We start from the raw sequence: 11,807 nt of genomic DNA, 5'->3' as shown, positions 1-11,807 counted from the left end.
GAAAATATGGGTCATATTAATGGTTTCTTTGGTAACATAAAATACATATTGCAAGTATCCTCAATGGATGGTGAGACTCAAGCAGAGAAATCTACCTTTCTTATTCATTATTATCTGATGTGTATTATTAATTGTTGATTTGTGTTTAATAAATTATTTAGATAGACTAATATTGACACAAGAATTTTATTAATATATTTATAATTTGATAAATATGGAACAACAAAGATAATATATAATATTAAATATATATGTACATATTTTTATATAAAATGCAAAACGGTATTGATGTTTTATAAACTTAATTAAAAAATGTGTATAACATATACATATAATATATAGATATTTCAAATGTATATAATATATAAACAGGTTATATGTATTTGTAAATAAAACAATAAAATTTTAAGATTATTTGAAGTGACACATATTTATAGTATCACAGAAGTAATGCATTATTATAAGTAAAGTTAAAATATACATCTTTCAATTATATTTCACACACATATGTATGTATTAATAAATACTGAGGAAGTACGTTTAAGCGTAAAACATGTAAGCATAAGTACTATTATCAGAAGCAAGTAATGTTATAATACTTTTCTATGAAATTAAAATATACGTGAATAATATGAATTAATATTAAATTAAAAATAATATCTCGAGCAAAACCTAATATTTAATATAATCATTATTCAATGACTTAATTAAAATTTTATAATAAATGAAACTATACATGTGCATTGGAACATTAATATCAACAATTTAATACATGAACATACTGAACTGATATTTTATTTGCGAGTTTATTATTTTTCTGTAGGTGGATCCCGTAAATAGTTCTTAGGTACGTAACCTTTGTTACCGTAACGATCCTCCATAAGCCACCATTCATCATTTCCTTTCTCATCATGAGGTCTAACGAGTCTTAATGCTTGTCCTTTAACGACAGGCAATGTTCCAGGTATCTTTGTAGAAAAATCATATTCTGCATAATAAAACTGGAAAATAGTGTAATTTAGTTTAACAAAAAAAAATTTCCTTAATATATTTAATACGTTCAAATCGGCGTGACCCACCGTTGGACCACAATCTGCACTTCTATCTGGCGGCGTAGGTCACCGCTGAATCACATCTTTTTTTACCATCAGGCAACGTTACCCACCGGTGATTTACGCCATTTATGTTTCCAATTTTAATTTATAAAAATGTAATTTAACGGAAACTGGAGTAATATGTTATTGGGGAAGGCGCGTATGAAAAAACTTGAACGTATTAATATTACTTACCTCATAGTTTAAATTTTGATATTGTTGAACTCTAGGAATTTGTTCAATGTTGCCATAATAATGATTCTCTTTCTTCATGTCTTCATTAATATTAAGGTCTAATAATTCTTTCAAATGAGATTGAGATGTTTTGATTTCTTTTTCAGGAGATTCCATGCAAATTAGATTAGAAGATACAGATGTATTACTGTATCTATCTGAAGTAGTAACTTCATTGGGTAATTCGGCTTGTGTTACTTGTTGAAGTTGCAAACTTTTTGAAGGTAAAAATCCTTGAGCAACACCGTTATCTACAAACCATCTAGTGGCATCACCCATAGGATCTTGCTTCTTAATCACTGCGACCAATGTTCCATGTGCTGCACCCATATCCAAAGAGGAAGTGCTTGCTATATTTTCTGTAACAATGTATAATTTATCACTAGAGTATTTCTTTCTTAATGCAATTCTTTGTCTTTCCCCTTGTGGGCACCATGTGGATTGAGTTTCTTCTATCCGTGAGTTTAATCCAGCAAATGCAAAACGAGTTATTTGGTTCCACAATAAACTATGATTAACTAAAAATGACTCCAAAATGTCCGGACGTGATAATTGAGTTGAGGTCTACGCATATAAATAAATATGATTAAATTTTTAACCTTTACATAATCGTACATATCGATTGTTTTATTTGAAATACCTCACAAAGAGACAAATATCTTTTGGTAATTTTTCCACATAAAAGTTTTCTAGCTTGTGCAAAAGCACTAACACAGTCAACTAATATTTTTGTTCCAGCATCAATCACAATTGGCAATTCTTCCATTAGTTGATGTGTTAAAGCTTCATAATTACTTTTTGCTGTTGATAATTCATCTTGTGCCTATATAAAAAATAAAATGTCATGATGTGTCTATACAGTTTAATCGCGTTATTTAAAGAAATAACTAAATACAATAGAAGCTCACAATTCTTGATTCTTTATATTTTTCACTCTTAGAGATAGCAGCATCATAATCAAGTAATTTGTCATGTGTCTTTGTTATTAACACAGCAGGTCCCTCTAATAAAGTTGCTAAACAATTAACTGGTGCACTAACTCTATTTTTCAAACATATCTTCAATTCTTGTACAAATTGTGACCAAATTGTGGACCTTATGTCTCTAAGTCTCACTGCTTCAACATTAGGTGTTCCTTGATAGTATTGAATCAAGAAATCTGATATCATTTCTCCAGAAATAGCTTCATCGCTTAAATATGTAAGGCACTGTTCAGCATCTTTAGCTAAATGTAAGACGCATTTTTCAACAGATCTAAATTGTTTCACAAGTTCTTCAAATTCTGGGTCAATAGCAACATTTGTTAATCCTAAACTAGCAGAAAATCGTGTACTTAATCGGGTAGACATTTTTGCCACAGAATGCATATTAAGTTTAGCCATTTTTCTTATTAATGTGTTGCAATTACCCAAATATTTTGATACTAAGTCTTTTCTACGTTTATATTCGTTAATATGACTAGCAACAGCAGTCATAGTCTTCCATGCTTCCTCAACTGTAGATTTATCTGGATGGTTATCATCAGTACACTATAAAATAGTTGCCTACTTTTAAGGAAGCTTATAATACACTAGTAATACATATATAAGTATTAGCATGACTTACCTTTACTAACTCATATAATATAAGGGGATACTTTAATATTCGTTGTACTGGCTTTATAAGAATAGAACTCATATCAAAGCAAGCTACTTGATACCGCAATGTTTCAATTCCTTTGTTGAATACTTTCATTATTTCTTCATTATTCTCATACTGAAATCATATAGTAATCTATAAAATACTTAACATATAAAAGGTAAAAAAATGTGATTTTAATATAATAACCTTCTTTAATAAAAATAATGCAGCTTCATGATTTCCACAATACTTTACATAAACGCCTTTTAGTTTTTCAGCCATTCTTGTAAAACAAGGACCAATAGTTTGTAATTCTTCATCACATCCCTTCATTGCTCTTAGTATCAGATCTAATAATTCTTCTGCAACTTGAATAACGTCAAAAAGATTTCCGAATAAAGTAGTCACATCTATTCCCAAAGATTCAAGTTGACTTGGATTATGTAAGTTAAATGTTTCATATGTCATTCTTAAGTCGCGAACATATTCCTTTTCGGTGAGAACTAATTCCGATATAACATTCTGTCTTTGGTCTGCCCTTTTCTGTTTAATTTCTAAATTATCATTATCAGTAATGTTGATTTGATGATTCATATTATCTAGAATTGAATTATTCTCTGTTACACCCTTCTGTAGCGGAGTACTACCCGGTGCAGGTACAGGTGGTGCTGGTCTATGAGGTTCTGAAAGTCTTTTTGATTTTTCTTCCTCTGTTCTTTCACGAATTGCGTCATCGTGTCGTATTATTACAAAATCTTCCAAAATATTAACATCTGATGATTCTACAGGCAATGGACTCAAGTAACCTCTTGGACATAAACCAACTTTACCAAAGTGATCTTCAACGTTAACCCAATCTGAATTTACCATATTAATTACTTTAACTGTATCAGCTTCAAAAATAGTCAAATCTCCATCCATTTGAGCTTTAAAAGTGTAATTCACTTTTGCTTCAGTTCCAGGCACTAATTCATCATATTGTATAGTGTTTGTTTCTTGATTACAGAAATTTTGTTCATTGTTCGTTTCGCTACAATCAACTATGATGTTAACGTAAGACATAGGAAAAATGCCTTTTTGATTATCTATCGTACCTTCTAACCATTCTGAATCTACATGTTTAATGAGATGTACCACTTCTCCTGCTCCAAAATTAAGCTCATTTGGAAATTGAGCACTAAATGGGTATAGAGTTATAGCATATGGATTTACATCTAATGTATTCGGATTATTGGTATTTTTTATATCTTCTGTTACACTTGAAGAAGTTGGTTTAAATTCAGGAAATAAATCATAATAATTTGGTGCAGGTTCTTCCACACAGGATCTTGCAGAAGGTGTTTCTTCAACGTTTCTATATATACTTTCATTGCAATTTATAGATATAGAAGAATTATTGTCCGTAACAGATGCTGTATCTAATTGATCTGTGCTGTCATTTATATAAGATATAAATCCTTCTGGAAACATACCCATTTTGCCATCGTTTGTTGTTCCATAGCACCAACCATCACCTAGAATTTCTGTGACAGTGACTATTTCACCTTCTACCAAATCAAGTTCTTCCTCAAGTTGCGCTTTTAAATTAGTTTTTATTCTAGCTTTCTTTCTTGTAATCTTTTTTTCCAAAGCTTTCTGAAAATGATACAAATTAGTGTTTTTCAATGGTTTTCTTATTTATATAATAAGTGCAATTTAATTATTAGATTAAAAAGTTAATTTATATAAATAATATACCTTCAATAACTTAGTGTCAATTTGCCATACATGTGTTAGTGGAAAAATACCCTTTTTAGAATTTACTTGACCTAAGTACCATCCAGATCCAACATCTTGTACTCCAATAATAATTTCTCCTATATTCATGAAACATATGCATTGGAATAGTTCCGTTATTTAAAAGTATACATATGTACAAACACAAATTACCTTCGGAAAAACATAGATCTCCATCTTGTTGTCCTGGAAAGCTAGCAATTGATACAAACAAACACTCAGAATCATGGAATGATGGAATTTCTACTTTGTGTAAGTGATTTGAAGGAAATTTTCCAGTTCTGCCGCGAGATTCTCCATAACACCAGTGCTTATCTATGACACTATATACCTATCCCAATTTTACAAAAAGAAGAACGTAATTATATACAATAGGGTTATAAATAAATGTTTATATACACATATATTTTTAAAAATACCAAGAAATGTTCTCCTTTATGTAAACTTAACTCTCCATCAACAATCGTTAAAAAGTCGGATAAAACTTTCGTGAGTATTCCTGGTTCCATTTTTATATAAAACTTAATTTAATCCTATTTTTAATTTTGGAAAGTCACAATTCACAATTCTGGAGAGATTGACACCTTGTCAGTGTAGTGTGTCGTGATACGATCTTTAGTCACGTGGCAAGAACATCTGTTCATTTACGTCGATCCTCAAATTTAACTCGTGCGATTGAATATATCACAAGAAAACATAGGAATTAAGTATTTTAAGATATTATAAGGTTGATAAATATTTCAAACATACGTCGAAAAGCTGATTTAATAATTTTGTAACATATACTATGTATTAAAGGAAGTAGAACGTTAATTTTAATTGAAAAGTGCATGCAATGATTTCTTTTATTTAGAACAAATTTATACAAATACGAGTATCATTAAAACTAAAATCTACATTTATTTTGACCGTGAATATTAATTAATATAAAATGATATATACTTCGGTATTATATTCAATTTTCGAACAGTTTCATACAAGAGTTACATTTTAAATAAGGTTAAATATTTTATTTTAAAATATAAAAGTTTGTATTCTTTATTTTTAAACGTTTTCTCTCCTACTTATTGAACATAAAGGAACAAAAGTCCTTATTTAAATGTAATGTTATTTTTCTTTAAAATTAAGTTGAATATTTTATCGACATACATGCTAAATTTGAGGTTATGAAAGTATGTGTATAATTGCTTTTTGAAGTATTTATTTTTAAGTGTATATTTAAGCAGCAAATATTACATAATTATTAAATGATGCAGTGTTCAAAAAAGCTTTTTATGGTTTTAAATAAATCACAATATATAATAAATACAAGAAGAAAATTTAATATACTAAATGTTATTCATCAGTGTAAACATGCATCTGATATAACATTTAAATATGAGAAGATGGAAGAAGAAAAGAACACCTATACGCAGGTATCCCAAGACTACTTGGGAACAGCTGTTGGTGGAAATAGAGTATTTGTGATACAACCATATGTAAAATGGGGTATAAATCAGAAAAGAAATACTACACCTCAGTTGCAATTAGCCGAGGCAAAAGCACTCATTAATACTTTAACCAATTGGAGCGTTGTTGGTGAGAAGCTGGTTCCACTACTTACTTTGAATAAAAATAAGTTAGTTGGTACAGGAGCTCTTGAAACGTTGAAAGAAGATATTAGTAAATGTCCACACGTTTCATGTATATTTATTAGTACAAATTTATTGAAATTTGTACAAATTGCTGAGTTGCAAAAGGCTCTTCACTTACCAATTTATGATCGTTATTCTATAGTCATTCATATTTTCCGAGAACATGCAAAAACGCCAGAGGCAAAATTGCAGGTAGCTTTGGCTGAACTTCCATACATAAAGCAGAAAATGATGGATTTAACCAATTATCGTATTGGACGAATAAGCTATACGGAAAAAATAAAGAATATGCTACAAACTAGGGAAAAAAGGTTAAAAAATTCACTACAAAGATTAAAAGAACATAGACAAAGGATAAAACAGCACAGAGTTAATTACGGTTTTCCAAGCATTGCTATTATTGGCTACACAAATGCTGGCAAGACATCTTTGATAAAAGCATTAACAAATGATGCTTCGTTGCAACCTGAGGACAAATTATTTGCTACTTTAGATACAACAGTTCATGGAGGATTACTTCCAAATATGTTGAAAGTATTATATATCGATACCATTGGCTTTATTCAAGATGTACCAGAAATTTTAATAGAGCCATTTATAGTAACTTTAGAAGATGCTACAAGTGCAGTATGTAAAATCTTATTTTTTTGATTATATTGAAATCTACTAGCTTAAAGTAACTTTATTTAATCTTCTATAGGATATATTAATTCATGTATTTGATGCGAGTCATCCTGATGTTAGAGCTCAAATTCAACATGTTCAAAAAACAATAGAGCCTATGGTAGATGAAAATAAAGTAATAATTAACGTTGCTAATAAATGTGATGTAATAGAAAAAGATGTCATAGAAAACGTTATGCCAGAGAATACGTTTGCCATTTCTGCTACTAAATCGACAGGCATCGATTTATTACGATTGAAAATACAAAAAGAAATTACAAATATACCTAATTTAATAAAGAAGCGTATTAGGGTAGGAAATGGAAGTACGGAAGCATCGTGGTTGTACAAAGAAGCAACAGTTCTAAGCGCTGAGCCTGATCCCAACAATCCACAATACTTAATAATGGATGTATTCATGACATTACCTATATTTTATAAATTTAAACGAGTTTTCAATCTCAATCGATCTAAATAAATTTGTTTAAATCTATTTCTCTACCTTATGTTTGTTGTAATATAATTGATTTATATTGACTAATGCTTTATTTCATCAGTCTGTTCCATTCTATTCACCATCTTTATTTAATAGTAGAAAATACATTATAGAGCACAAATAAAAATTTTGAACAGCGTAATATTTATCCTCATAATAGTTTTTCTAATTTAGTTAGGGTCTTATTTTCTATTACATGAAACTATAATCCAACAATGCAAATTAATATTTCGTTTTTCCTAGAAAAATTAAATGAAACTTACCAACCTCAAAGCTCTCCAGATTAAGTCATCTTTTTCAAGTCGATTTTCCCTTTTACGATAGCCATTCCGCACACGTGTTTCGCACGTGTTTCTCTACAGTTGGTGCTTCTGAATACCAGATGTATGATACATAACTCGAAATTTCAACCAAAGCATTCGTTGCGCTCGTTAACTAAATTAAAGCTTTATTGTGTGTACTCGTATATCTTTACGACTGTCAAATCTAGACGTAAAAACAAGCCTAAATTTATATCTACTTTATTTTTACGACTTCAAAACAGGTAGAAAATTAAGATTAGTATATGTATATTGAATTGTCTAGTAAGAAACATTTTGGAATGGAGATGAATAGAAATTCTAATTTTACAGATTCAAAATAAATGTTTAAAAATAGGATTGTTGGATGAAATGTTTCCAAGGGTTTCATATGCAAATGTTCACACATTAAAATCGTGCATCGCATTCTAATATAAATTGGCTTCAGACGCGACGCGTGGGTTGCAGAGGATGCAATTTCGTGTTATCGAAGAGTAGAATTCAAGCGTGGAGGATGGCTCGTAGAAAAAAAGAGATACGAAAATCCGGCGAAGAGTAAACGAGATAAGGAGGTTCGTTATACGTACTCGTACAGCTCACTCTAGCTAACTGCAGTTTGATGTACGACTCTTGATAGCTAACAAAGACGGTAGCTAAACGGGATGCAATTACTTACACTATTATAATGTGTAAGTATTTGAATATTTTCAAACTATTTTACGTAATATAAAATATGTTTCTCAAATGAAACTTTTTAATTTATTTTTGATAATTTTTTACTTTTTGATAAGAACAATTGACCAACAGAAAATTCATCGACACATTCTTTAATCATGCTTTCTTATCCAACTAAATAAATGCATTTTTTTATCATACATACATGTGGAATTTTAACCATTTATATATGTATTTATATTCTTTTTACAACTGATAAATGATAATTTGTATACATTTTAATCCCATAAGGGCCAGTTAAACGAGAGTCTACTACGTAACAAATAGACCACTCTTTCTCTTTTTATCGAATTGTACCAGAAGTCAAAATACTTACGTACATCGGTATACGTCAATCAAAAACCTAACCCCAATCAAAAACTAAATCCTTAAAATCAACGTCAAATACTCGTGCGTGCTTCAAGTATTCTTTTTTCGATGAAACTATCGGTGGGTAACAGTTTTGGAAGTGGCGTTTATTAAGAGGCGGGTTTATTTGTCTTATCTTTGTTGGCGAGTGCAAGAACGATCATCCGCCGCAAGAAAGTTCGCGGCGAGGGTGCCGGCGACGTGATGTATAATTCATAGAGCCGGCGTTTCATGCATATATAGATATAGAGAGCGTCTTAAGGAATTAATCGTGGCGTCGTGTGGAAGAGTTTCGATGCAAGTCGTTCGTTCTTCGCCGAGGGAATTAATGAAGGATTGATATCGCGATTATGGCCCTTCCCTTGCGGAAAGGGTCCGGTGTGCCAAGAGAGGCCGATCGACAACCGGGCAAACGGGCCGCGATAATTAATTACGAGCGTGACGTCGCTTTAACGTCGTTAATTTTCATTATCTCGATTGGAATTCGCTTGTAGCGCACCGTGTACCGCTTTCGGGCTTGCTAATTTCGCGCCTCGTCTCAACCTCTCCGCGGAAAAGGCATTAATAATTCCGGCTGTCCTTGCAAAATTTGTCACCTACCGTGGCCAGGCCGCGGTAACGTTAACGTTGGTCACGCACACCAAACACTTTCATACAGAGTAGCTATGCTTTCACGGATGCAAGGATCCCAGCAATGCACTTTACATGTTGTCTGGATTATTAAAGCGAACCAAGTGAAACCTAATTATCGCGGTGCCACTCCTGCCACTGGCTTTAGCCGAACGACTAATTTCCACCGCTTTCCTACTGTTTACCGAGGTAACAAAGCAACAACTTTACATTCTCGCCGCTCCCAACCTGTGGGACGACTCTAATCTCCGTAATCTTTGCGTGTCTACGCGTTACATGTATCATTATCTGTCGTTGTTTTGCACTCTTCGTTTCTTACATTCTTCGAGAACAACGTCTCTTTGGTATTCCTATCTTATTCGCATAGACCGTCACATCTTAACTGGATCGTGGAACGGAATGGGGCTAGTGAGAATTTTATGCTGTTGTCTCAAACGAATACGTGACATATGTGAATCCTTGGTCTCGAGGAGCTCATTTTCGTTTCTAAATCGATGCATTGTAAATTTGGCGTAAGATATTCATTGCTACGATGTTTCTCTTTATATTGGATCTCTCAGTTGCATAGCATGGTTCAACTGATGTTAGAGAAATTGTACAAGCGACAAGTAGCAAATTATTGGAATTAATTAGATATTAGTAACTCTGCATAACAGCAACAAGTCTGGTGATAAAATAACTTAATAATTTATAGAAATTTTACAAATAAATTTTACAAGTTACGACTCATTTGATTATCCTGTTTCAAACTGTAAAAGGCAAACGGTAAACTTTTTATTTTACTATTTATAATATTTTATAGAAGTTAAATATTACGATTATATTGGAACATTTGAAACAGTGACTGAGCCAAGTAAATCGTTAGAATTTCCTTTCACAATTGCAACGTTAAGAACAGAATTCCATAATATAAATTGACTAGAGAGAAATTACAAATGAAATGTTACGCAGCGTAATGTTGATTCTGAATAGATTAAACAGGAAAAGTGACAGGCGAAAGTGTCGATGATATATCACGGACAATTCCGATTTTGTAACTGACACCAATTTTATTCGCATGATATATATAACAATGTCTTTCTCAGCATATTGTTCCAGGCACGTTTATTTATAAAGTGAAATGGAAGGCCTTTTATACATTTTGTCGGACAATTCTGTCTTGTTCCGCGCTATCTAACGAGCCAATGATCGTATTTCTTTCACTCAACGTGTCACTCCGCCTCGTGCTGTTAGCGTTGCTCGTTTATCTGGTACCTCAACTACAAAGCTGTAGCTTAACCGGGCAACTGTAACCCAACAATTATACGAACGATTGACTAACGAATGTCGATCGGCGAGTGACTCGTATAATGCAATGATTGGACATCGCGCTGATTCGGTTGCTGTTACAGATTCAATTACGGCTCCCACGGCTTGATATTTTGCGACGCCGATTGAACGGCCCGAAATCGGCCGTACAGAACTTTGATCTCCGACCGTCGGTGGTCGAGAAATTGAATTAAACCTGGCTATACGCATAAATAACAAAAATGGTGTCTGTCGTTTGTCGCCACTCTCACGACCCTATCTGCTACATTTTTAATTAGATATGTAGTAAGGTAGAGTTGTATGAGTCATCTAAGTTTCATCGTTTTGAAATTCAATGTTGAACTTTGCACAGAATAATTAAGTTTATTGTACATATGTATATTATCATAGATATTAAAATTTTGGAATAACAGAAGAAAGACATGACGAGTAACATTTCTCGTTTCATCTTTTTATTCGATCTTGGAGGTAAATATGTATCTCTGTCTATATAATAATATAAATATGTTTTTTCTTCTATATGATATATAAATAAGAATGTTACTATACGTCTTAAACAAAAGATGCCCGGTAGCCAGTATGTACATAGTACATAGAGATGTCGATTCGCGGGATTGATAATATGTTAATATTAACTTAACACCCGTCGTCTCATATTCAACAACTGTTCGATGGCACGACACAGACGACGCGATACTCGTGTGTTAAATAGTTCGTAACCTTACCTTAAGATTAAGTCGTTAAGTTCTATCGTATGATGATTAATTAAGCTGCTGGCACGACACCGGTTCGACGAGGCATACATTTCGTCTGTCGACAGAGTATTCTAGCGATCAAGCTTCCAGGATTAATTGCATCGTTAAAGTCGTCGAACAATGTCCCGCAATGAGAAATCAACGCTCAAGTGGGCCCCTTTACGTGCCGTGACCGATGTTCGCGGAATGGATATCAGCTAAGCCGAACAGCGAAG

At 32.4% G+C, this 11,807-nt stretch overlaps 2 protein-coding genes across 5 annotated transcripts; one reads left to right on the top strand and one right to left on the bottom strand.

The window, feature by feature from the left end:
* Window positions 1-172: 172 nt before the first annotated feature.
* On the bottom strand, window positions 173-5,293 carry LOC126919829 (dynamin-binding protein-like). Of its 2 annotated transcripts, XM_050729447.1 has the most exons (9): window positions 5,144-5,293; window positions 4,878-5,055; window positions 4,686-4,804; window positions 3,156-4,583; window positions 2,934-3,083; window positions 2,237-2,857; window positions 1,969-2,151; window positions 1,290-1,892; window positions 173-1,001 (listed from the first exon to the last, which is right to left on the bottom strand). In XM_050729447.1, the coding sequence occupies exons 1-9, from the start codon at window positions 5,231-5,233 to the stop codon at window positions 810-812; spliced, it is 3,564 nt and encodes a 1,187-aa protein (XP_050585404.1). In that variant the 5' UTR covers window positions 5,234-5,293; the 3' UTR covers window positions 173-809. The 2 variants fall into 2 exon arrangements, with proteins under 2 accessions (XP_050585404.1, XP_050585405.1); XM_050729448.1 differs by lacking the exons at window positions 4,878-5,055; window positions 5,144-5,293 and having other exon boundaries at window positions 3,156-4,579.
* A 24-nt stretch (window positions 5,294-5,317) lies between these two features.
* LOC126919834 (putative GTP-binding protein 6) lies at window positions 5,318-7,514 on the top strand. 3 transcript variants are annotated; one of them, XM_050729458.1, is made up of 3 exons: window positions 5,318-5,451; window positions 6,071-6,985; window positions 7,059-7,514. In XM_050729458.1, exons 2-3 carry the CDS (start codon window positions 6,110-6,112, stop codon window positions 7,497-7,499), a joined length of 1,317 nt encoding a protein of 438 aa, XP_050585415.1. In that variant the 5' UTR covers window positions 5,318-5,451; window positions 6,071-6,109; the 3' UTR covers window positions 7,500-7,514. The 3 variants fall into 3 exon arrangements, with proteins under 3 accessions (XP_050585415.1, XP_050585414.1, XP_050585413.1); XM_050729457.1 differs by having other exon boundaries at window positions 5,325-5,451; window positions 5,981-6,985; XM_050729456.1 differs by lacking the exon at window positions 5,318-5,451 and having other exon boundaries at window positions 5,568-6,985.
* The last annotated feature ends 4,293 nt before the right edge of the window (window positions 7,515-11,807 follow it).

Source organism: Bombus affinis, chromosome 8 (assembly GCF_024516045.1).
Source record: "Bombus affinis isolate iyBomAffi1 chromosome 8, iyBomAffi1.2, whole genome shotgun sequence".
Lineage (NCBI taxonomy): Eukaryota > Metazoa > Arthropoda > Insecta > Hymenoptera > Apidae > Bombus > Bombus affinis.
Note: the sequence above shows the minus strand (reverse complement) of the source record. Positions and strands in the feature narration are given on the sequence as shown.

Bases quoted from the DNA above. Each gene is read 5' to 3' on its own strand.
- LOC126919829 (XM_050729447.1), bottom strand. From the start codon at position 5,233: ATGGAACCAGGAATACTCACGAAAGTTTTATCCGACTTTTTAACGATT. The intron at 4,584-4,685 runs GTATATTATTTA...TATCATTTTCAG, and splicing joins TTGACACTAAGTTATTGAAG to AAAGCTTTGGAAAAAAAGAT. The intron at 2,858-2,933 runs GTAAGTCATGCT...ACTATTTTATAG, and splicing joins TATTATATGAGTTAGTAAAG to TGTACTGATGATAACCATCC.
- LOC126919834 (XM_050729456.1), top strand. From the start codon at position 5,972: ATGATGCAGTGTTCAAAAAAGCTTTTTATGGTTTTAAATAAATCACAA. The intron at 6,986-7,058 runs GTATGTAAAATC...AATCTTCTATAG, and splicing joins TAGAAGATGCTACAAGTGCA to GATATATTAATTCATGTATT.